At 41.0% G+C, this 26,982-nt stretch overlaps 1 protein-coding gene across 4 annotated transcripts in view; it reads left to right on the forward strand.

The window, feature by feature from the left end:
* The window catches only part of Bfsp1 (beaded filament structural protein 1), a 62,388-nt gene that overhangs the window by 21,928 nt on the left and 13,478 nt on the right, over positions 1-26,982 (forward strand). For 2 of the 4 annotated variants that reach the window (XM_040275298.2, XM_078051366.1), the window contains exons 2-5: positions 11,452-11,512; positions 19,782-19,877; positions 22,251-22,343; positions 25,937-26,044. In XM_040275298.2, coding sequence (XP_040131232.2) covers positions 11,492-11,512; positions 19,782-19,877; positions 22,251-22,343; positions 25,937-26,044 — 318 coding nt within the window. In that variant the 5' untranslated portion in view covers positions 11,452-11,491. Of the gene's footprint in view, positions 1-6,535; positions 7,687-8,698; positions 8,728-11,451; positions 11,513-19,781; positions 19,878-22,250; positions 22,344-25,936; positions 26,045-26,982 lie in introns of those variants that run through there. The other 2 variants (XM_078051367.1, XM_005320610.5) reach the window with 2 other exon arrangements.

Below are 26,982 nucleotides of genomic sequence, written 5' to 3' on the forward strand. Positions count from 1 at the left end.
GATCCCTGGCTACATGGTGCAGAGATCTGGGAGTCAGGAGGCTGTCCTTTAATTCCTGGGTTATTGGCTGCTTTACTCAAAATGAGACTTCCCATGGCTGAATTGCCTTTTGAGTTGATCCAGTTTGCTGGAAAGGCTATAAGTTTTGCCTCTGTGCGTCTGCCTGACCCCTCTGCTCTCTGCAGTTACCCTCAGGACCTCAGGGCAGGGTGTTCAATTTTAGTGCAGCGTGGCCCTCTTGTGGCAGGCATCTGTATATTCCAGGAAAAGGATGGGCCACAAAAAGGGGCAGAATCAGAATATTTAGTGCAGTGTGAGTTTGCTAAGGCTGCATAACTAAAGTACCATAGAGGCAGTGGCTTAAACAACAGAAATTTATTTCTCAGAGTCCTGAGTCTAGGATTATAGTCTAAAGTCAAGGTGTTGGCAGGGTTGATGTCTTCCAGGCTTCTTCCCTCCATGTGTGTCTGTCTCCTAATCTCCTCTTCTTATAATGGCACCAATCATATTAACATCCTAATGATGTTATTTTACTTTAAAGACCTTATTACTAAATACAAGGTGTCAGGACTTCAACAGGAGAATTTGGGAGGGACACAATTCAGCCCATAGTGAGCGGGAAGGAAGAGCTTGGGATTCTTTAGCTCAAATTTACCATTAAAAAAAAAAAAACAGATTATCTCATTTGCTTAAGGCCACCCACTAGTGTACATCAAAGACCCAATGTGAACCTTCAGCTTAAAAATCCATGGAATCTCTCCATTACCCTTTGTTTTACCAGAGTTACATGTTAAAAGCCTAGAGCAAATTCAGGATCTATTTTAACTGACAAGGGTAGCTCAAAACTCCAGAGTAGTTTTGATATTGATTAAAAGACAAGCCATCTAAGCCGATTTTACTCAGCTTTTTAAATAATTATTCAGTAGGAAAAAAATGTTAATTAAAAAATTTAACCTATAGTTCCTAGTTACTCAGGAGGCTGAAGCAAGAGGGTCTAGCATGATCCCGGGAGTTTGGAGCTAGCCTACATAACATTGCAAGACCATGTCTTTAAAAAATTAAAGTCTCTTCTATCTTTGGGCAACTTTAATTGGAAAATAAAAAAGAGAGAAGTGATATAATTCATTAATTTCTGATTTATGTGGCTACAATCACCATGTATCTGGTATTTGGTTTTCTGTTTCCCTTTATGTTTGTTACAGATATTTTCATTTGTAACAGTGTATTCAAATTGAATAATAGATAAAAACCATTCACTACTATTGTTACTGCAGCTTGCTAGACTGTTCTGGATCACTTTCCCTCTCTGCTGTTGTATGTATATATAAGGCTAAAAAATAAAGCAAATAATATTTACTTGCCCATTATTTTAAAAAAGCAGTTCTCTTTCCTGTTTGCTATGGGTAAAATGCTCTATGTACAAGGTGATTATACTTTTCACAAAGAATTTGAAACTTTCTAGGAAAAATTGCAAGAATAATACAAACAACTCCCATATACCCTTTATCTAGATTCACCTCTTTTGCCTGAATATTTTGGATATGTACTTATATTTACATGTCATTTCTTTCAGAATCATTTGAAAATAAATTGCACACATTATAAGTTATTTCCTCTAGATAGCTGAGAGTATATTTTCTAAGAATGAGGATAGTATTTCATATTAACTGTGGCATAGTTTCAAGCCAGTAAATTTAACATTGAATATGGCACTTGGAGGGATTGTATTTCCCAGCATACTTGAGGTTAGGTGGGGCTATTTGGCTTGCTTTGGGTAATTCTATCTGGCTAACACAATTATTTGATATGATCTACTGTCTGTATTTCAATTTTGTCAATGAACCCGAGCAATGACCTTTGTTTTTTTCTCCTTCAGTACAGGATCCAGATTAGGATCTGCATTTAAATGCCCTGTCTCTAATCTCCTTTAATCTGGAATACTTTCCAAACTTCTCTTTGTCTTTTATGATATATAACATTTTTAAAGAATGCCATCCCCTGTCTCTTATTTAGGGTTTATCTGAATATTTTCTTATGATTAGATTCAGGGTATACATTCAGGTTATCAGGCCAGAAAAAAAGAGTGAAAGAGAGTCCTTCCTGTAATTGTGCCCAAGATAAAGGGTAAAAATATATTCTGTTTTAGGCAAACTGGGAAATCACAGAAATGGTGACCCTTTATTTCTGAAAGTGATTATTTCCTTTTACCAGTGCCCATACTGGGACCATATTGATTAATTCACTTACCAAAGTGATAGGACCCGAGTTTAAACTTGAGCCTTTCCAATTTTAACAACATCCATTTTCCACCAGTACCCCCACACTAGTACCATTCAGCTGTATTTAGGGAACTCTTCTATAGCTGACCATTCATCAAACCCTATGGAACCGCTGTCTACAAACATGCTTTTGAATTAACAAATTCATTCACCAGTGATTTCTTCCTCATGCAATTGATTGCTATTTTTATTGAATACTCTCCCACCAGCAATGGAGTTTTGGGGTTTTTGACAAATATGCTCACTCTTCTTGTAGGCATGTGGCAGGATTGCATTTGTCAATGTACTTGAAGTTAGATGGGGCCACAATATGACTAGCTTTGGCCAATTCAGTGTGATTGTGAGGAAATTTTAAATGCCACTCCATGCCTTTTCTTTAAGATGATCAGCAGTGGTCCAGGTAGTGGCTGCTCCAATAGCCTGGGTGTTGGACTAAAGAGGATGTGGAACAAAGATCATAGTTGACCTTAGATGGACATATACCACGAGCTAAAACAAAACACCATAGTCTGGGTGGCTTAGACAACAGAAATGTATTTCTCACATTTCTGGAGTCTGGGATGTTTCAAGATTAAGGCACTGCAGAGGGCCTTCTTCCTGATCCACTAATTGCGGTCTTCTCATTGTGTCCTCCCCATGATAGAAGGGGCCAACAAGCTTCCTTGGACTTCTTTGGGCTTCTTTTACAAGGGCACTAATTCCATCCATGAAGGCTTTGTTCTATGACCTAATCAGTTCTCAACATCCACACCTCCTGGTACCATCACATTGTGTGGATTAGATATTTATATTCAAATTTGTGTGTGTGTGTGTGTGTGTGTGTGTGTGTGTGTTGGTGGTGGTGGGGTATACAATAATCTATCTATCGATAGCAACCTTTGACCATTTCCATCTGTGCTGGTTCATCTTCCCATTGCCAAGAGCTGTTTCTTTCTGTCCTGACTTCATTTGGCATTTGGAATCCACGCAGAGTCCATTTGGTCCCCACTTTTGGCAGACAAGTGTGGCAAGGAAGTTAACAGCCCCTCTGATCAGCCCTTAAACCATGGGAGTTTGTGGGTAAATCTCTGGCCCCTTCACCAACTGGGTAGTGTAACACTCAGGTGACTACTTATAGTGTTACCAGAATCTCTGTTTTCCCAAGATGGTAGCTTGCTTGATCACACGCCATGCTTTTCCTTCTCTATCTCCCTCTCCACCTCCCTACCCATGTTCCCTGGGATCACCTCACAAATAAACTATACTCATCCCTTGGTTTCAACGGGAGATTGGTTCCAAGACCCCCTCAGATACTAAAATCCAAGTGTGTTCCAGTCTCTTTCATCAAATATGGTGTTGGCATATAACCTTTGCACATCTTCCCGCATACTTTAAATCATGTCCAGGTAGTTTAATCTGCAATGCTATGTAAATACTACATACATAAGTGTTATCCTAAATTGTTTAGGGAATAATGGCAGGGGAAAATGTACCTGCTTACTGCAAACACATTTTTTTTTTCTGAGTGTTTTCCATCTGTGATTGTTTGAACCTGTGGATGTAGAATTTGCTGATGTGGAGGGTCAACTGTATTTGCACAGACCTTGTCTCAGGGTCTGTTTTAAGGAATTCAAACTAAGACAACAATTAGAAGGGAGATCCAGCTATAGATTAGCCTGGTTGTCATACTTTTACATTTCATCAATTAACTATCTTTTCTCACATGAGGTAAAAAATCCTACTAATTATAGTAAAATTCTAATAAGAAATATTTATACTTTAAATAGATGGGGTCAGGATATCATGATAGTACCATTGTCCTGGTGCAGGACAATGAAAATTATGTAAATCTTGGTGAACCTATACTTTTTGGGGAAAATTTAAGTTTCAAACATATTGAAGTGGAAAAGGGAGATTTTTTTAAAACCTTATGCTGTAACAAGTAAAATTTTATTACAAAATGGGTTTTGGTTTGATGATCAATGGCTTCAGTCTGAGTTCCCCCAGACCACACAACTATATTCCATGTTGGAACCAAAAGCCAAGCAGTAAACATTTCCAAATTCAGAAGTTGCTGGAGAGCTTTTCTCTGAAGTCATTCAGTTACTCTAGAGAATGATGCCAAATCTCTTGCCTGGAGAAAGACATACTAGGCGACCAGCATGCTGGGAAGTGGGCTGGTAATTGAGTAGTGGGGAAGGTACAGCTGTGCCTCATCCTTCACTATGCATCTGCTTCCTTAATTGCTTTACTTTAATATTTGGCCTCATCCTTGCCCTTGGCTGTGTCTGGTGATCCTGAACTCAGGACCTCTCCCATTCAATTTCACTGCAGAATACCTTCCAGGTGACCTGTCACAATAAGGCTTGGGTAGTTGCTCAATTGCTGTTGTGCAGGAATGAAGAAGGGGATCTAAAGGATTGAATTGGTTCTTGTCCAGGTGCTCAGTCAACCCTCTGGTTTTTCAGCTCTGCTTCACACCCCACCTTCTAAAATATCAATGCATCTAAATCCTGAGCTTTTCTCAGATTCTCTGGCAAGAACCAGCAGTTTTTGTTCCTATTCCCTTCTGCAGTCTCTTAGGTTTTTGTTTTCTATACTCGGCCGTCAGTTACCATGGACCTATATCTATTCAGCTTTCTGAAAGCTTGTTGACATATCTTGTCCACTATGATTTTTCTTCCATTCTTCTGTAGAGATGTAATCTTTTTTTTTTTTTTAAATTGCCAGGCTGCCATTTCTTGGTGGGGGTTGGGAAGAATGATGATAATGTTCATATCCGATGTAGTGTGCAGCCAGTTGGAAGGCTAGTTCTTTTTGTGATCTTTGCTTTTGGGATCCTGTTGTTATGCACCCCTTGAGTCAGCCTCACTCTGTGCGGGGAGCCTAGTGTTCACTGTGCTGTTTCTGAAATCAGTTCCTCCCACATCTTCTCATTTACGCTGTTCTCTGTTCCTCTGAGTTGTCCACCTACCCACTCACTACTCACTGCTTTTTCTTTGATACAACCACAGAATTTTGTTAAAATCTCTACTTTAAAACTCATTCTGGAATTTTTTTTGTGTGTTTTAATCAGTTGGGTATGGATTTGTCTCCTGCACCCTGAGGGCAGACACTTGACATTGTTCAACAATTAACCCTCTGAAATTATAATTTCTGGGTGGATATTTTCTAGGTGTTTATTCCACTGGATTAAATGGAGATGCTTTTTTTTTCTGTTATTATATTTCTGGGGTAAATATGTCTCCAATGGGATTATTCCCTAGGGTAGATTGGGTTCTCCTGATTCTTCATTCCAGTATTATTGGGCTATATACCACATTCTTGTCAAGGCCTCAGTGAGTCACACCTCTGCCTTTACTCTTGACTTTGGCCATGTCCCCCTCAATTCACTTTGACCAATGGACATGTTGCAAAAAAAAGTCTTGGCATGAGCTTGCTCATGTGCTTCTGTCATTGCTAATTCAGAAGGACAAGAGGTGTTTGGAACAGAGCTGCCTCAGCTGATCAGAAGACCCATATCTGGAAGGAGAGTCATCCAGCTGACCTACAGGCCTGGAGCATAATGATAAATACTTCTTATTATGTGACACATAGTTTGGGGGGCAATTTGTTCTGTAACAATATCAGACTGATACATGCTGTCAAAAAAAATGAAAGGCTTATAATTTTTGTTATCAAATTTAATTTTGCTCTCTAGGAAGTCTAAAGTCCATGCCATCAGCATGATATAAGCATACCTACAAAAGTACTCATGTGGCCTTCTTCGATTTGACCATGAAATCTATTTTTAAGTAGCTTATGGGAAGAAAAATAGAACAAAAACCACAGCACTAGCAGTTTAGAGTCTTACATAGCTTTATTACAGACCAAATTAATGATTTTACAGGCTTTTTGGAGTAATAAAAACTCAACAAAGATCAATGTAATTTTCTTTCTTTGATAACTATGACTTTAATTTATAGTATAATTATGTGCAGTCCATGTAGTTGGTAATTATATGGTGCTGCTAATCCTTGTTTTTAAGAAAACGAGGCTTTTGATAACGATTTTTTTTACACTGGAGCTCTGACAAAATATTTCTATTCAAGAACTTTCTAACCAAATGGTACTAATTTCTTTCAGCACCACAACTTACTTTTAAATTGGTCAAAGCCTAGCTATTAAGTTATGTATGTATGTATATTTAATTAAAAGCTTGTCATCAAAATCTGCTATTTCCATAATAAAAATTAAAATGAAATACAGTGGCAAAAGTCTGCTTGAGTGTTGGCTAATTTGTTAAATCTTTAGCTTGAAAGGATCTTTCTTTAGTTCAAGAACCTATTAGCAATGTCATGGGTGAAGTTCCACTTGTTTCTTCCACTTGAGTATGTCAAAAATCCACTGAAGTAATGTGACATAATTACATCGCAGGCCTATGTCCTGAGACATTGTGCAAAGAGTAGATTCTTCACAAAATGCACAAGATTTAGTAAGAAATTACCTGCACTACACCTCCCCACTGACTGAGATATGCCATTTTATTTGCATCCATGGTTAGAAACCTCTTCGATAGAGAAGATTCCTCAATAATTATGGAAGGAAATTGTTTAAATAATCAGAAAAAAAAATGTTATTGTTTAGTGCTATAATTGAGAGTAGAAAGAGGAGACAAAGCGCCAGGCCTGGATCTTGAGGGAATTAAGTTTAATAAGCTTGCCTTGGGTTGCCTTCCCAATTCTCAGTGGAACCAATCAAAAGAACGTCATGCCTCTCTTGTCCCCCTGACCCTCCATTCAATCATAAAGCAACAGGCCTTCACAATCACAGAACAAAAACCTCATTGCCCAATTTAACCTTCCAACCCTAGAGTTGTATGGGTCGCTAATCCAGCTCAAAAAGCGGGCTGCTGCTCTTTTATTGTCCCGCGCCCGGGCACCCAGTAGAGCTCAACTGCTGATCAGCTCTGGAACGTCCCAGCGGCAAGCCGGGGGCCTCCGATGTTTATTTAGCAGGCTGCTGGCTCGGCCACCGGCCTCCTGGAGAGCCGGCTTGGCCCTCTCGCTCGCAGAGGAACCATGTACCGCCGCAGCTACGTCTTCCAGGCCCGCCAGGAGCAGTATGAGCGCGCCGACGAGGCGCCGCGCGCCACTGAGCCCGAGCGCCCGGCCGAGATCGGGGCGCCGAGCCTGGCGGCGCTGCAAGGGCTGGGCGAGCGCGTGGCCGCTCACATCCAACGGGCCCGCGCCCTCGAGCAGCGCCATGCCGGCCTCCGGCGGCAGCTGGACACCTTCCAGCGCCTGGGCGAGCTGACCGGCCCGGAGGACGCCCTCGCCCGCTACGTCGAGGGTAATCGCCAGCGCTCCCGGGACCTGGCGGCCGAGCGCTCTCGGCTGGAGCGCCAGGGCGCAGAGGCTCAGCGCGCGCTCGACGAGTTCCGGAGCAAGTAAGCGGCGACTGTGGAGGGAAACCGAGGCAGGGCGTGGGTGCTCTGGCGGTGCAGGTCAGGGAGAACGATGCCATTAAGGGGTGGGGAACCGACTTTGATCTCCTTCCCGCCACCAATGACGCCATCTCTGCAGAGAGTACACAGGTGGCGCTTTTCCTTAAGTCTGATTTCTGTTCTTTTCTTTTTTCTTCAGAAATTAAAAACGATGTATTAAAATATTCACAGAAGTACAATTGAAAAAGGTCAAAAATAATAATGAATTGCCATTTTTTTTCCCTAGCTGGATACATTTCCATTGAGCAACTAGATAGGAGTTTTAATTTCTTAGGTAATCTCTTTAAGGTGTCCCCTGATTTCTGTTTTTGATGGCACTTTACCGTTTACACAAATGGTTGATACCGTTTACTTGTCATGTATTTTTAAATTTACAAAATATTTTACATGCATTTTAAATTTACTTAAAATGCATAGATTATAAATGCGTAGCTCAATGAATTTTGACAAAAGTGCGTATGTACCTGCCTGTGAAACTACCAAAATGCGAAAGAATTTCCATTACCCTAGAGAGTTCCCTAACCCCTGCTCTTTTATAGTTAGGCAGTTCTCATTCCCAAAACAGTGGCGCCCACTATTCTATCACCATAGATTAATTTTGCTTGTTCTAGGATTTTGTAACAATATATACTTTTGTATGTCTGGCTTTTTTCACTCAGCAGTGTTTTTCAGATACATCAATGTTATTTAATCCTCACAGCCTTATCTTTACTGCCTCATTTTACAGAAAAGGCTGAGGATCAGAACATGTAGAAATCTAGGACAAGGTCGCAGAGCTAGTGAACTGGAATCAGGTCTTTCATAGATGCTTGCCAAAAGAGAGGGAAAGTCATGCAGAAAGGGGGACGAGTGTATTTTGCCCCATGGCAGTGTTAGGCATGTTCTTTACTGATACTTTTTTGTGTTTGTTTTGTTATAACTTTATTTTATTTATTTATTTTTATGTGGTGCTGAGGATTGAACCTAGTGCCTCACACTTGCTAGGTAAGTGCTCTACCACTGAGCCACAAGTATCAGCCCACCTGATACTTGACTAATTTCAAAATCAAGTTTCTATAATGTCAAAGACTAATGAAACAAGAATAATAAAAACAAATACAACTACCAAAATCCAATGATAAATAGAGTCAATTCTCCAAATTGCTGAGTACGAAAAATAATCTATATAAAACTATCAAGTTAATGAAAGCGGAAGTATTTGTTTTCACTTTGTGAAATCACATATATGATTATATGAATTCTTATCATGAATTTTGTGTAATGAAATTTCTCATTTATATAATATCTAAACTGGTTTTTACAGCATGAAAATTACCTATGAGATTATGTTATTATATTGATTATCAAACATTTTTAAGCTAAAGAAACTCTTTACTGTTTCAGGAAAAAGCAATGAGAATATTAGATTTTGTTAACAGTTTTATTCTCAAACCTAATTACCCATTTAAAAAATGATTTCTGACTCTATTAGAGCAACACCCAAAATAAATGGTTACATGCGACATCCTGATGTGAAATATAAACCTTGTTGAAAGGTGTCTAACCTATCAGTTATAGCTGAGCTTCTCAGATGACCTTAAAATTGGGAATGTGTGCATAATGTACATATTCCCAGTTAGGACTTCTAGTTTTGAGAACACAGTAGTGTGGCTCTCCAACACGTGCTATTTCTGTGAAACACTTAGCTTGAACCCATGGCATGGGAGTGCAAGGGCAGAGAAAGATCCGCTTGTAGGCTTGGCTCAGTGTTAATTAGGATTGGTTTCAACTGAAATGACATAGACTCCAAAATGACATTTGAAGTGACATAGGTCTACTTCACACCCATTAGGATCACTACTATCATGAAGACAGAAAATAATGAGCATTTGCAAGGGTAGGGAGGCATTGGAACACTTGTGCTCTGTTGGTAGGAATGTGCAGTGGTACAGCCATTATGGAAAACAGTATGGCAGTTTCTCAAAAACTGAAAACCAGAATCACCATGTGATGCAGCAATTCCGCTTGTCAGTGTACACTCAAAAGAATTGACAGCAGGAAGAGAGATTTATACACTCATGCTCCTAGCAACATTATTCACAGTCATTAAAATGTGGAAGCAACCCATGTGTCCATTGACAGATGAATAGATAAGCAAATATAGTATGTAATAGATTGGAATATATTCAGCTTTTAAAAGGCGGGAAATTTTGACACATGCTACAACATAGATAAGCCTTAAGTAAATCATATTAAGTGAAATAAGCCAGTTGCAAAAAAGACATACACCATATGATTCCATTTACATAAAGTAGTTATAGTAGTCAAATTCATAGAGACAGAAAGTGAATGTTAGTTGAGAAGTTATTATTTAGTGGGTACAGAGTTACAGTCTTGCAAGATGAAAAGAGTTATGAAAATAGTTATGAAATGGCTGTACTATATCATGAATGTATTTAATATCACTTAACTGTGCACTTAAAAGTGGGTAAGATGGTGAATTTCATGTTATATATATTTTACCATCAAACATCAGTAACAATAAATATACAACATTGGTTTTCTCAAGATGGAAGTTTGTTTTTCTCTTGGGCAAAGTGTGGGTGAGCAATTCAGAATGGCACTCTATAGTGTTTGAAACCCAAAAGGCTCTGTGTGCCTTCAAGAAGACAGCAGTCAGCTGGGTGCGATGGTGCATAATGCCAGTGACTTGGGAGGCTGAGGCAGGAGAACTGCAGGTTGGAGCCAACCTTGGAAACTTAGCAAGACTCTTTCTCAAACTAAAATTTTAAAAGGGCTGGGGATGTAGTGCAGTGGTGGAGCACTTGCCTAGCATGTGCAAGGCCCTAGGGACCCAGGACTTTAGAAAAAAGAAGTAGCAGTAGAGGAAAAGGAAGAAGAAGAGGAAGAGGAGGAGGAGGAGGAAGAAGGGAGCAGTCACATTCCAGGCTGTAGGATAGACAAGTGGATGCTGGCAAAGAGGCAAAGAACATACCTACCCCATTGCTTATACCTGAAAGTTGCCACACAACCCTTCCACCCTGTTGGGCAGGATTTAGTCACATGGCCCATACATGACTTCAAGGAAGGCTGGAAAATGTAGTTTCCTAGAGGAGATCTTTGCATGGAAGGAGTGAGGATGAGAATAAGGGTAAAGTGCTAGCAGCATCTACCTAAGAGATTGGACAACTTTCTCAGCCTCGGTTTCCTAATCTTTCACACAGAGTTAGCAACTCTTTTTCAGGTATTATGAGCATTAAATGGCACAATCTAGAAAAATTGAAACATGTCAATGAATAAAATAGTATATGAAATCCACGTGAGGTTGATGGTGTTTGTTGTAGTCTGTGTCAGGTGGCCTCTCTGTCTTGCTGCTGCTGCTGCTCTTGGGTGTGCCAAGATTTAAACCCTTTATCCTCAGAGTGACTGGGTGGGAGATGGTTGAGGGCAGTTTGGGCCTCTAGGCTGGAAGACTCCTGTTCCTTTTATCTTTTCCAGTTTTCTCATGCAGTGTGCAAATGTTACCACTTTCTACATGTGCTATAATGTGAACAGCTTTGGGAAGCAGTGGACAAGGAAATGCAGAATTAGCTACTTCTTTAAGATTAAAAGTAACTTCTTAGAGGAGAGGGTGTGGTATTATCTCAGATAGAACTTTATGCTGACTGTGTGATCTACACATGAAATGATAGGAATGGTCCAACTCTTGCTTGTGTGTCCCATTTTCAGGTATGAAAATGAGTGTGAATGTCAACTGGTGCTAAAAGAAATGCTTGAACGGCTTAACAAGGTGAGTTGAATGCAGCTTTGGGTTTAAATAGCTTAATTCCAGTATTGAATGAAACGTTAGAAGCAAATTGTTTCATGTACCTCCTTTTTTTTTCTTTTCTTTTTTTTTTTATTGGTTGTTCACAACATTACAAAGCATAGGAAAGGTAGCAGAATACAACAGTTACTAATAGGACATTATGTAAAATTGTGGATGTGTAACCGATGTGATTCTGCAATCTGCATTTGGGGTGAAAATTGGGAGTTCATAACCCACTTCAATCTAATGTATGAAATATGATATGTCATGTACCTCCTTTTGGTGTTATTCTAGGATTTACCTGTTTCTTTTGCTGTCATTCTCTTCCATGACTTCTTAATATCAACTGGGTCTTTGTGAATGAAATCACTCATGCATGAACATGCACTATGCTACTTTAGGATACACAGTCTCATGAGAGAAACATAGACAATGAAGCTTATCTGTATACTAGGTATATTAGTTTCTTTTCCATTAACCTTGTGAAATAGCTCAGGCTGAGTAATTTGTAAAGAAAAGAGATTTATTTACCTTACAACTTTGTAGGTTGAAAATCCACGTTGCATGACACTAGATCTGGTGAGGGTCCCCCTGGCTCAGTTACCTCATAGTGGGTGGCATCATGGTGGAAGTGTGTGTGAGGAGAGATCACACAGCAAGACAGGAAGCCAGAGTCAGAGGAGGGGCCAGTAATGACTTTCCAGAATGCCCCACCTCTTGAAGATCCTACCATGTCAACATCATCACACTGGAACCAACCTCCTAACATGTGAACTCTTGGGGGACACACTCAAGTCATGTCCACACCATAGCACTAGGCTTTTGACATGTGCCAGCAATACAATAACCAGCTGTGTTTCACTGTTCACATAAACTGACCTCAAATAGCAGATTTAGGAAGGAACTTGCAGTGGTTATTTAGACAAAATGACAACTCTGCTGTGTTAACTGAGTCTTAAGATTGCTATTCTACAGGAAAAAACAGAAGAGAACAAAGAAATTTCCTTGATACTCCTTCTTTTCTTGGAGCAGGAAAAGCCACCACGTGGGGAATACCATGGATTCTAGGTTTCTTTCTGGAAACCTTCCTGTAGAGGTTGTATGGAGTCGTTCTTTGCAGGGACATTTTCCTTCTTCTAATCCTTCATTATCAACTGGATTGATTGGATTTTCTGCTTAGCCAGGAAAACTCTACTACTAAATAGCAGAATAACCCTGGACAAAAAGGGCTGGACAAACCAGGATGACAAATAGCTTTATGCATTGTCCTTTTCTGATCATTTTAGAGCTCAAATATCAGAGTGGAAGGACCTAGGGAAATTTAATTGATGGGTTGCTTATTCAGAGCACATGGGCTGCCATTTCCCACTCCTTCTGTGCCTATAACCTTATCCTAATTGCTGATAGAACACCAAACTCTTCCCTGCTGTGCCCAGATAGGCCTTAGAATTCTTCTTCACATACAACTTCAGTCAGAGTTAAGTTCATTTCCTAGTGTGTCCAACCTCTGTTGTCAAGGATTATCTTGCCAGTTGGTTGGAAAACCAGAAGTATAATCTGGAGAAGCCAATTTTTGCTTTGCCAATGTTACCTGCCTATGGTGCACCTTCTCTGAGTAAGAGTATAGCTCATTGTCCAAACCAGGACACCTGTGTGAAAAAAGGTGCCATCAGTAGTTACACAGGTCAATAGTTATCACCTGGAACCATTTCAGGCCAAAGGGGATGACATAGGAGCATCCTTGATATAAATACAACAATGGCAGTAAGAACGTGCTCCAGGAAGTCCCTGAATACACAGGCTCCAAGGCTGGCTTGGGGAGTGATGGCCCCATTGCTAGTTGTAACTTAGAGTTGAGGGGTTTCATCTTAATAGAATCCAGCATCGCCCAGATATTCTGCTAACACCTGTAGCTCATCCCATTCTTGTTTTGGAGGTAATTCCAGGCTCCCAAGTTGGGTCTCCATCTTGTCCATAAGCCATTGCTTGCAAGGACTGAGAAACTTAACACCCTTCACTTTGGTGCCACTTCAGGCCCTCCTAAGCCCCTTCTCTAACACCACCATGTGCTTCTGTGTGAGAATTTGTCCTCAGTGAAATTGGGCCTTTCTCTGGACTTTTAAAATGGTCATACATGCTGTGTCATCTTGGCATGCCTTAAAGAGAAAGAACAGAGTCCTTCTTTTTACCATTGGTGGAAAGTGACAGTGGATTTTAAAACCTTCTCTCGTTTTTCTCTTTATTTCAAAAGCAGTACATATTCTCAGTAAAAAAAAAAAATGAGGCTGTATAAATAGTGAAAAATAAGGAAAAGGGATGCCATCATTTCACCACCCAAGGAAAACAGCTGTAACGTGTTTATCTAGATTATGACTTTTTAAGTATACATTTTAAGTATCAGCCCCATGAGAATATTATGAGTAAAGATGCTATCAAGAATGAAAGTGAGTACCAGCACAGGAGTAGATGTGATTATTCCTTGAGTTTAGGGTAAGACCTTCCTGCCCACAATTGATTCATGCCATCTAAAAGAGGAGTGTAGACTTTTAATAGGCTCCTTACAGTACTGCTTAGTATCTGTGAACTGGAGGTAAATTGCCTCATTTCTCTGAGCCTCATCTTCCTCATCTGTGAAATGGGAACAAAAACAATCCCCACCGTCATCAGAGTGGAAGTATGTCTACATGCAGAGTGGGAATCAGAGGACATTGTCTTGCCTGTCACATGGTGATGAGCCATCTTCAGTTAGGGTTATCACAGAGCACTTGATGGTGACAGACGCCAGCTTAGTTTTCTCCAAAGTGTGGAATGCATAACCCTGGTGGATTAAGAGATGATTTTAGATGGGGCTTGGAGTAGTAGTTTTTTTATAGTTATGAATTTTTTATGATTGATTTTTTCTTATAGCAAGTGAAATTAAGAAAGTTCCCCTTTCAAATAAGTCCAAGCAAAAATGAGTTCAACTGAAGAAAAATGCAGGAGGTGCTTACATAGAATAGAAATCATGAACACAGAGTGCAATGACAGCACTGGGGAAGTCCTGGTGCTGGCTTGTGGGAGGCTTGGAACAGTCTTTCATTTTTGGTGGGTAGGTTTGACCCCTAGAAACGACACAGTCCAACCCCTTCTTTTTGTCCATGAAGAAATTCACCCTTGAGGTTAAATGACTTGAGAGCCCCAAGCCCACTCATGGCAGGTGTAAATGGCATCTTTTTTATTCATGACTCATTCTCTACTTTCTAAGAATAGTCAGGGGACCTGGGTCACTCAGAAGATAGTCACAAAGGCAGGGTGCTGTAGGTTAAAGATGGCCCTTTAGCTCTTTTTTTTTTTTTTAGAAGAGAATTTTTAACTTTTATTTTTTAGTTTTCGGCAGACACAACATCTTTGTTTGTATGTGGTGCTGAGGATCGAACCCGGGCTGCATGCATGCCAGGCGAGCGTGCTACCGCTTGAGCCACATCCCCAGCCCCAGCCCTTTAGCTCTTGATGTTGGTGCCCCGTTCATCTTTTCTGGGCCACCCCAGCTGCCACTGAGACATGCTGAGCACATTGATGGCTTCCTGCATCTCTCTGGCTATGGAAAGGTAGATGACTCACCCAGGCACAGTGCAGAAATGCTGGCTGTGTTAACCCTGAGGAGTGAACCTCAGCCATTGAGGGATGGGAGTGAATGGGTAAGTTTTCCAGTTGCTCCAACAGTAAAAATCCAGTGGAGAGTTCCATATTGCTTCTTAAATGATCCCCAGCAGGTCTGAGCCCTGTTGTTCACAAATGTAACCTGCTCATTAATACACTCTCATTGATTTCTTTGTTTCTTTCTGCTTGTCACTTACTCTTCTGCTCTTGTGTTTCCTGGAATCACCTCCCAAACAAGTGGCCTGTGTCCAAACTTTGCCTTGGGATCTGCTTTTGGAGAACTCAAGCTTAAATAGCCCCTAAGGAGTTGGCCAGCTGGATGCTGGAACTTCTTGTTCTCTGTCCACTGAGATCATCAGATGAAAAGGAAGAGTAGAATTCACATTTTGTCAGCTGGCCAGATCAATGACTTTAGTTCACAACTCTTTGGATGTTTACTTATAGCAAATCAACAAGGTTTTGACCCTCAGCTCAGATTCATGCCCAATTCCTATGATTTCACTTGGAAAAGTGATTTATCTTTGGGTGTGGCTAGGGGGAATCATCGACTTTGAATCCTATTTGGAAAATATTACAATGTATGTAAAATCACTGTTTGTGACTGTTCTCTCACAAATTTACCCTGTGTTTGCCAGGCTGTCTAGGTAATCAAACCTCCAGAGCAGAGCTCCTGAGGTTTTTTTTTTTTTTTACCTTTAATTTTTAATTATATGAGATGCTAAAAATTGAACCCAGTGCCTGACACATGCTAGGCAAGTGCTCTACCACTGAGCCACAACCCCAGCATTCCTAAGTTTTTAATAGACAGCTAAACTGAAGCAGGCCTCTCTTTGCTCCACATTTTGAAAGAAAATAGATTCCTCCGGCTGGGTTGTGGCTCAGTGGTAGAGCACTTGCTTAGCATGTGTCAGGCACTGGGTTCGATTCTCAGCACCACATGAAAATAAATCAATAAAATAAAGGCCTATCAACCTGTAAAAAATATACTTAAAAAAAAGAAAATAGATTTAAAAATAGATCTATTTAAAAATAGATCAACATACTACTTAAAATGTGTAGCCAAAGCTGGTCTCTAGAAATTGTTTTTTTAATGGTGTTTCTAGAATCCGTGTGAATAGGTTGCCAAGGTTGCTTTTCAAGGATACATCAAACTCTTATTTATTTCTTTGGTGTCTTTCTCAAAAAAATGTCTGTGAATATTCTACATCAGTGGTTCTGAAACTTCAGCGTGCATCAGCGTCACCTGGAGGAAATGTTAAAATCCAGATTCCTGGGTCCTGGCTCCAAAAATCCTGACCCAGTAGGACTGGGATCTACTGGAGTCTTTGCATTTCCAGCCAGTTCCCAAGTGGTGTGATCCAGAGATCACACTTGGAGAACCACTGTCCAGATCTAGAACATACACAATAACAGGGTTGGGTTGTTTTCTAAAATCACACTGTGGACCCAGAGTCTCAATTTAGAAAAATCTAGATGCTTCTGCTAGTGAAGCTTTTGAAAATTTAGCTGACAGCATCCAAACATAATAAAAACACAAGCGTCTACACATTTCTGAATTCTGGTGCAAACAAAGGAAAATACTTCCAAAACAAATTCTCCTCAATATATCAGCAACTGCACATTCCAGTGGCACCAACTCACCTTTGGGGGTTTTCAGGGAAGTTTAACAGATGATTATCTTTAAAGTAAGACAATGTGCTTTCAGAAACTTTTGGTTATTCCCGATTTTAAGGACAAATATCAACTGGTCTTTTATTTTCACCATAAGCAGTTTTCAAGACTCGATTGACAGAACCTAGGAGAAGTTGTTTTCACATGATCCTAAGAGGGAGTTGGGGAAGGGTGGCAGATACCCCACAGGATGGGATTTCTGCTCAGCACCCAGCTCATCAATAGACAGAGAAGCCCAAGACAGACTCCATTCTCATTATCTTCCATGAACTAATTGAATGATTCACTGATCAGTAGGGCTTCAGTCTCCCTTCTGTAAATATAGACTTTAGTTTTTGACCTGCTGTATGAAGTCACTTGAAAGACATTTGAGGGAACAGGGCTGCTGGGCAAATGAGGATGCTTGTGGCCCATTATGCCCTGAAAGAAGAGGCTCTGTGATTCGGGGCATTGCTTAGTGGTAGAGTGCATTCTTAGCATGTTCAAGGCCCAAGGTTCAACCCCCAGTAGCACCTCTTACAAAAAAGCATCCCTGCTTTGATCCTGTACATTGACTTTCGTGGGATACTTTGTTTAAAGGATGGCATCTGTGGCTTGTAAAACCATTTGAGGACCAATTTCCCTTAGGATCCCTTATGTTTTCAAAATTTGGAATGATCTCTTTTTAAGTAATAACAAGAAGCATCCTATTTCCAATTCTTCTTTGGCTCCTCTAATCATGGATGAAATCTTGGTAAAAATCAAGATACATGAGAATTCTCTACCCTACCCTATCCTCACCAGGCTTAAGAGAGAGGCAGAAGGAAGATGGAAAAAACATTTAGAGAAATTGGCTCCATGTACCATTCCTTCACCTCCACCCCAGATTTAGCCAGATCTCTCTGGGGAGATGACCTCAGCTCCAGGATGTGAACCATTGCTCCTGAAGGGTATGGGGATACATCCCAGAACATTTATTCTGATTCAGCACCCCCCCCCCAATTTATACAACCTCTTTTGAAGGCTCCATGAAGTCCCACCTCTGATGTCATAGGTACAAAGACAGCACATGCATGGGAAGCCCACTCAAGGCACATACAGCAATAGAGTCAGAATATTCCACATCCTTATTGTCACCATCAGACAATCAGAAATCTTCCTGTATCTGTGGCCTTTTATAAGAACAGTTAAGGAATCCAATACATTCCTTCCTTCCTTCCTTCCTTCTGTCCATTCTCCCCAACCCCCGTCTTCTTTCTTGTTTTTTTTTTAAAAATTATACATGACAGAATCCATTTTGATATAATTATACAAGCTTGGCATATATCTTATTCTAGTTAGGATCCCATTCTCTTTGGATGTTCATGATGGAGGGATTCACTGTAATGCTTTTATAAATGTGCATAGGAAAAATATGTCAGAATAATTCCACTTTCTTTCCTTTTCCTATCCTCCCTTTCATTCCTCCATTCCTCATTGTCTAATCTACTGAGCTTTTATTATGCTCTGCTACCCAGTTATTGTGGATTAATTTCTACATATCAGAGAAAATTTTCAACCTTTGGCTTTCTGGGACTGGCTTATTTCACTTAGCATGATAGTCTCCAGATTCACCCATTTACTGGCAAAAGTCATAAAATCATTTTTCTTTATTGCTGAGTAATATTCCACTGTGTATATATACCACATTTTCTTTATCCATTCATCTGTTGATTCATCTGTTCCTAGCTTAGCTATTGTGAATTGAGATGCTGTAAACATTGATGTGGTTGCATCATCCACTATAGTATGCTGATTTTATGAAACTTAATCCCTATCAGTGTGAGGGCAAGGAGTGTCCCCAAATGCCTTGTCCAGTCCACTTATCTTGACTGTCTTAACTGTTCACTCAGGCATGGACAAGTGTCTCTTAAATGTTTTAGCCAAATCACATATCCACATTATTAAAGAGACTCCACTGCTAATTTTCATCATGCTTATTAACAGATCATTAATAAGTCAGTAAAAACTCACTTACCAAAGCCTTGGGTGTGGGCAGATGTGCCTAGCAGAGGGAGTGAGGGAATCCCAATGAACCCAAGGAATGCTCCCCTGCAATATCTCCCTGAACACACTGTAGAATTTAAGCCAATTCCAGACATCAGAGCACAATCTTGAGCATGAACAGTTTTCTTATACCTACTTGTTTTAATCCAAACAGCAATGAGACAGAAGTCTGAATTACCAGAAAGTTTAGTGAGATAATTCAATCATCAGTCATAAATGTCATTTCCAACTTTAAAGGAACAAATACTATTCTCAATAGTTATCATTCTAAAAAATGTATTTTGCATTAAAACTATATCTCAAGGTGAAATTTTAACAGTTTTTGAAAAGAAGACTACTAAAATACAGATTTAAGTATTAATGGGAAATGATTTTCTTATCTTAGTCTTGGAGACTCATGTCATTAAAGGTAAGATAGAGAGCAGATATTGATGTTGCTTAAATTTGATGTTTTTTGGCATGTAAATGTACTCTAATTTTTAGCTCCTTTTAGGTGAAAAATTTTCAACCCTGACACTATTGACTTTGGTGTGTGTGTGTGTGTGTGTGTGTGTGTGTGTGTGTGTGTGTGTGGTGGGATGTCACATGTATTATAGAATATTCAGTAGCCTTACAGGCTTGTACCCACTTGGTGCCAGTAGAAGTACCACCCTTCAAATGGTGACAATTAAAAATGTCTCCAGATATTTCAAATGCCCCTTTGGGTACAGAATCATGTCTTCATGAACTATTGTCCTGGACCAGATCCAATGGCTAACTCAGGCTTTTCTATGATGCTAAATCTCAGACGCCTTCCCAGACAAGAATCTGTATTCATTTTAATAAGTCCCCATGTGATTAGCCACAAACCTGGCTCACCTTACACCTATGCACTGATGCCATGCAACCCTGGATGTGTCACTTTTCTTCACTGCAGGAAGCTGACGAAGCCCTGTTACATAACCTACGCCTTCAGCTTGAAGCTCAGTTTCTGCAGGACGATGTCACTGCAGCCAAGGACAGATACAAAAAGGTAACCAGGATCCTTCTGAATCCTTTCCCTCTGAAACCCAGTTTGCATTTGTTCAGACAAGCCCAAGGCACTCGTGGCTGGTCACTGAGATGCTGGACTGGGCTTCCTTGGGTGTGCATTTTTTCCCCAGAGGATGGGTTGGTTACTGGGCAGCACTTACTAAGCCAGATATGTGTGGAGGTGTAGGCAGTAGTGGGTATGTTGAGGGCTGTGGTGTTGAGAACTAGTATCTATATTGTGTATTCTAGTTATAAAGTGATTTAGATAGATTGATCCTCTTTCTGCTCAGAAAATGCAGAAATGGAGAAAATACACACACACACACACACACACACACACACACACAAGTCTATGTTATAGCTCTTCGCTTTGCCTCTGAGTTGGTTAATTGAGTACATTCATTCCTAGGGTGTCTTTATCTTTCCCCACCTCCACCTCCTGCTTCTCACAGGCCTGACTTTGGGGGAGTCTTGGTCTTGGTGGAAAATATCAAAATCCTGGGGCTGTAACCATGGGTGAGTGTAGGCACCTCCTAGAAGTAACCTCCTTAGGTTGCTTTTCATCTTCAAGATGAAAAGGCCAGCCTCCAGAGCAGGAGTATGGGTTAACTAGTGAGCAGATGTGTGGGTGCCTGACCCTGACCCTGGAGCTTACTTCTCCCATGGGCTCTGACCTCCCTAACTGCCAACATCTGCAGCTCAGCCTGAGGACCTTTATCCAGGCATCTGAAGACTGCTTTGTCCCATAAGGAAGTTTGGGGGAACTTCTGTCCCCTGGAAGCAGCCTCAACTGATGGGAGGTGGTGTATAAACACCCCAGCTCCCACTTACCCATTTGGGACAACTCTGAGGCCTCTGATCTGCTGAGGATCCCCAGTAGCATTGAGCTCAGGTGCTTGCAGTTGTGACTGACTGATGATACCCCCCACTGGCTAACTTCCTTCCCCGTCTCTTCTCTATTCCGCTCCTGGCGTCATTGCCCACATCAATTATTACCACTCAGATCCTTTGCTCAGGGTCTGTTTCTAGGAAAACACAAACAGAGACGATGTGGTGTTACAGGTACAGCCTGGAGGTTGGCAAGGACACAGCAAGCCTGCTGTTCTCTTCCTCCCTCAGTGGATGCAAGGGTGCAGTTCTTCTTCCCTCCAGTTTATATCCTTCCAGCTTCCCACCAGGCACCTCACCTGCTCCTTCCTCTTCACCTGCCTTCTTGCCTCTACTTTAGCTGAGCAAGGGAGCCCTCCATGGGAGCTCTGGAGTATGAGTGTGAATTACAGCACAGGGTTGGTCCCATCTGGGGGCAAAGACGGTTTGTTCTGTGTTAGTCATTGGCCTGAATTGAGATGTGGTGGGGTCCCTGTAGCTTCTGGACAAGATGACTACTGGTTGGCCAAGGCCACTCTGGAGAGAGCTGTGTTATCAATCATCACTCATAGCTGGGGATGGGAGCACTGGCTGGTAGAGGGGATCAGGCTTCCCGGAGGTCAGTTTTAGCTCTGTGCTATATAGAAGGACTTGCATTTTAAGTTTGCCTGAGACCACACACATTCAGCATATCACTTAGCCCAGACATGATGGACCCAAATCACCCTGTCTTGGAAACACTGCCTTTGTGCTGGTGTCAGAAAGGGTCCTTTGGGCCCTCCTGGTCTTGTTAGTACTCCTGCCTCTCTATCCAGGACTCTGGGAAGAAACAACCAATGTAACTGACGGGAAATAGCAACACAACCAAGCCTTGGCTTGTTCTCGTTTGTCCTACTCTGTTCTTGTGAAGAACAGCAGAGATGTGGAGTGCCTGCTCCATGGTGGACATATGGAGGATGGCCCGTCAATAGCAGAAAACTCATCACTCTCTTTTCATCCCCATGGGTGGGGTTAGGCCACTCACCCATGGTTATATAGGCCCAGGATTTGAATGACATTTTCCAGTACACCAAGACCCCCCAAAGTCAGGCCTGTGAGAAGCAGGTGGAGGTGGGGAAAGATAAAGACACCCTAGGAATGAATGTATTTAAGTAACCAACTCAGAGGCAAAGCGAAGAGCTATAACATAGACTTTTTTTTTTTTTTTTGGCATTTTCTCCATTTCTGCCATCTATCTATCTAAATAGATGAACAAATCTATCTAAATCACTTTGTAAATTAGAATATACAATATAGATACTAGTTCCTAATACCACAGCCCTCAACATACCTACCATTGCCTACACCTCTGTGCACATCTGGCTTAGTAAGTGTTGCCTAGTAACCAACCCATCCTCTGGTTGTGGGAGAATGTGTGAAAGTATTCATTTCTGGGTCCACCTAGGGCGAGAGGGAAAAACTTGGGCAGCTCAACTTATGAAGAGTAATGCTTTCCCTCTCCCAACAGAATCTTCTGGAAATTCAGACCTATATTAGCATCTTGCAGCAGATCATCCAGACCGCTCCCCAGGCCTCCACCGTCACCAGTGGGATGAGGGAGGTAAGAATTGGAATCATGACATCAAGGAGTCAAGGGGACTGGGGACCATACCTGGAGCCTTTCTTCACATTCCTGTGGGACTAGTTGACTGTGGCAGAAATCCAGGAGCAAATATTGGGTCAAACTGTGAGGGGAGCCGCAGAGTTGACAACTCACTCCCACTCCTGCAATGTGTTCTCATATGAAGTCTATTCTGTTCTTTGTTCATGTTGTAAATGCGGATACTTAGATACACAACTACGTCCCTGACCGTTGTCTTAAGTATCTTCTCTTGGGAGTTCTGTGTACCTTATACTTCTCTGTTAAAATATCTTCTCATTGGGCTGGTGATGTGGCTCAAGCGGTAGTGTGCTCGCCTGGCATGCGTGGGGCACTGGGTTCGATCTTCAACACCACATTAAAAAAAAATTAAGATGTTTGTCCACCGAAAACTAAAAAATAAATATTAAAAAATTCTCTCTCTCTCTCTCTCTCTCAAAAAAAAATCTTCTCACATTTCTCACCTATTTTTTAAAAAAATATTTTTAGTTGTAGATGGACACAATACCTTTATTTTATTTATTTATTTTTACATGATACTAAGGATGGAACTCAGTACCTCACTCTACCACTAAGCTACAACCCCAGCCCTTCTCACCTATTTTTAAATTGTTGTGTCTTAGTCCATTTGTGCTGCTATAATTTTGTGCAGAGTAGAAATTCATTCCTCAAATTCTAGAGTTGAAGTCCAAGATCAAAGCAACAGCTTCTGATGAGGGCCATCTTGCTGCATCTTTACAAGTCTGAAGGCAGAAAGGACAAAAAGGGACATACTCATTCCTCATGGCAAAAGAGCAGAAGAGGGAGAAGCCACTCCCACAAGCTCTTTTATAAAAGTATTAATCCATTCAGGAGGACAGAGCCCCCATGGCCTCAGTGCCTCCCACTGGACTCCACTGTTGAATGGGGGAGTACGTTTCGTGAATTTGGGGGACATATTCGCAGCAGGTTGTTAGTTTTTATTCACCTTATCAACTTGGTTTTAAATTTCAAATAATTTATGAGACTCTTGGTTAATACTTTTTCAAGATCAGGCTCTGCTAATTATTATGGGAGTCCTTGGCATGACAGCTGTGGAAGAGAGAGATGATCAAAGCCAGTTTGTAAAAACTGGGGATTTGGATGTGAAATGTAATTCCCAATATAAGGTTCCAATTTCCTTCTTCACTTAGCTCCCTAACTGCTCAATAGGATATTGACATTTTTTTCCTTTTATGTTTTATGGAATGTTGTGATACATATAAGCTGAAGAAAAAAGAAATTAAAATTGAAATGTCAGCTGGAGGTGTAGCTCGGAGATAGTGCATGTTCAGCATACTTGAGCACAGGGTTTGATCTCCTGCAAAATAAACACATACGTAAATAAATAAAACCACCATGTCCCTTCTTCAGGCTGGTGCAGAGTTTGATGGATTGGTGAACTGATTACAAAAAAAAAAAAAAATGATGTTTTTTTTCAAGGATGACCTTGAAAAGGATAGTGATTTCTCGATCCTGGTGACACTTGGAATTTCCTAGAAATGTACTCAGGCCATGAGCCAGGGCAATGGGCCACCTAGGAAGTGGGGCCCTTCTCTCTGGAATAGCCAGAGTACAGACAAGCTGCAGATTCAGTGGGTTAGGGTTACTGGAGCTTTTTCATTTTGACTTAATGTTTTTATATCAAAGATAAAAGATTTTCCAAAATTTGCTTTAGAAGACACTTTAGAACCCAGCCAAGTATCATCTAAGAGGCATGGAAGTTAACTTTTTTGGCCTTCATGGAGATATTCTCATCTAAATTGCCCATCAGTTACCATTTCAGATTCCTGTTCTCCTTAATTGATGTAGCTGAGGCTGCCCAAAGACCCCAAATAGCTTTTTTTCTAAAGCCTTAATTTTCTTTGTCAGAGATTCTTTCCAGATACCTTACTTTTATTTTTCAAACTTATTTCTCCCCTCTAATTCAAATTTTTTTTTTTCACATGAGAGTTCACTTTTTAAATTGTTATCATCTGTTCCCTTCTAACAAAATCCTTTGGAGTTCTAAGAACAGAGGGACTGATCGGACTTGTTTTGATATCATTGGATCAGTATCACCTGGGAGCTTGAGAGAAATGCAGAATGTCCAGCCTGATCTCAGGGCCCACTAAGTCAGAATCTGCTTTTTAGCTAGATTCCCCAAGGATTTGTGTGCATGTGGAAGGTGGAGAAATGCAGATTCAGAAAGCATCCCATTATTTTAAAATTTATTTTTTAAAAATGTGTTCTTTTTAGATATACACAACAGTAGACTATGTTTAGACATATTATATCATACATGGAGTATAACTTATTCTAATTAAGATCCCATTCTTGTGGTTGTACATGAGGTGGAGTTTCACTGTGGTGTTTTCATATATGAACATAGGAGAGTTATGTCTGATTCATTCCACTGTCTTTCCTATTCCCATCCCCCTCCCTTCCTTTCATTCCCCTTTGTCTAATCCACTGAATTCTATTCTTCCCTCCTCCTCCTTGTTGTGTGTTAGCATCTGCATATCAGAGAGAACATTCGACCTTTGGTTTTTGAGGATTGACTTATTTCACTAAGCAGGACAGTCTCCAGATCCATTCATTTACTGGCAAAAGTCATAAAGTCATTCTTTTTTATGGCCAAGTAATTCCATTGTGTGTGTGTGTGTGTGTGTGTGTGTGTGTGTGTGTTTGTGTGTGTATGTGTGTATTACATTTTCTTTATCCATTTATCTGTTGAAGGGCACCTAGGTTTTTTTCCACATGCGAGCACATTGTTCAGCTATTGTGAATTGAGCTGCTATAGTACTTTGATGTGGCTGCATCACTATAGTATGCTGATTTTAAGTCCTTTGGGTATATACCAAGGAGTGGGATAGCTGGGTCAAATGATGGTTCCATTCCAAGTTTTCTGAGGAATCTCTATATTGCTTTCCATAATGGTTGCTCCAGTTAAGCATCCCATTCTTTATGAATCTTGGCTTAACAATTCTGCAAACCAGTTAGAAAGTCACTTTTTGAGAATTAAATGCCTTGTCTCTTATCCAGGTCTATGCACAGGTCTCCTGATACTTAAGTCTCTGTGTTTTACTTATGAAAAGTAAAAAAAGAAATAAAAAGGCATGAACAGTGGCTACCCGGGACCTGTCTGAGTCAGCTTGGACTGCTTCGATAGGATTCCAAAGACAGACATTTATTTCTCATAGTTCTGGAGGCTGGAAGTCCAAGATCAAGGTGCTGGCAGGGTCTAACTGCTGAGAACTCTCTTCCTGGCTTATAGACAGCTACCTTCCTGCTGGCTGCTCACATGGTGGAGAGAGACAGCACATAGTGTCTCTTCCTCTTCTCACAAGGACACTAATTAAATCTTGGGGTCCCTCCTTCATGATCTCATCTGATCCTAATCACCTCCCAAAGGTCCTATTACCTTGAGGGTTAGGACTTCCACATATGAATTTGGGATGGGGGTGGGTACACATTCAGTCCATAACACTCTTCCTGTCCCTTTTATCTTTGCATTTCTCCCATGTATGATTCTGAATCTGGCCTTCTTTGTACAGGAGAAGCTCCTGACTGAACGGGAAGTGGCCGCCCTGCAGAGTCAGCTGGAGGAGGGCCAGGAGGCGCTCTCCCACCTGCAGGCACAGAAGACAGAGCTGCAGGCCCAGGTATGGCTCCACATTCTCATGTCTGCCACTCACTATTGGGAATTCACACCACATGTATGCATCAGTGTCTCTCACACATTTTATTGACATGTCACATGCATGCACAGGTAATCTGGCTCTGTGAATTGTCACAAACATAACTTAACTTGTGAGCCTGACAGAGTCTGAGCAGGTGACCCTGCTTTGCTCTGAGCGGAGGGAGTACCCAGGAGAAAGCGCCCAACCTGGAAGGAGTCCTGGGCCAATAGAGACAGGATCTGTGGTGCCCTTTCAAGTCACATCCTCGGCCCGCCAGCTTCTTCATTATTGATTCTTTTGGCCCAGGTTAAACTTGTTAAGGATAGGTAGAAATAGACATATATTGGGATCTTTATTTAACTTGCTCAAATCTATGTTTCTGGTTTCTCTTCTCCCAACAAAATTTCTCCTTTGGAATTGGATTATGAATCTAGAAAGAGTAGATGTGTCAGCATTGCCCCTGGATAGAATTTTGTTAGTGTAGAGCCCCATTTCCATCTGTTCTGCTTTGGGTGAAGCTTCATTTGAAAACTCAATGCACCCGGTTTTTGTGGCCTGCCTTCTTGTCTCAGGGACTTCAGGGTTCATCTGCTTGGTTCCTTCCTGTTTTCTTTCTCTTGTTCTTAAATGGCTGGCCACTCTGATGGGGAATGTTGGGTTAAAATACTGCACCTTCCTGTGGTTCTGTAACTACATTTCCCAAATCAAAAAATAAATTGACATTTGGCTAGACAAGTACATCTAAGGAACAAGAGAGTGAAAAAAACCTAAAACTGACTCTAGAAAAGCTAGAGCATCTACCTGGACGTTATGTTGGCCTCTATTCTGTAGTGCCCACAAAATCAGAAAAAGTAAACACCTCAGCTAGAGGAGGTGCATTTCATAGATATTCCACACTTTCCATGTTGGCTCAGGATCTC

The sequence above is a fragment of the Ictidomys tridecemlineatus genome, chromosome 5 (assembly GCF_052094955.1).
Source record: "Ictidomys tridecemlineatus isolate mIctTri1 chromosome 5, mIctTri1.hap1, whole genome shotgun sequence".
Classification (NCBI taxonomy): domain Eukaryota; kingdom Metazoa; phylum Chordata; class Mammalia; order Rodentia; family Sciuridae; genus Ictidomys; species Ictidomys tridecemlineatus.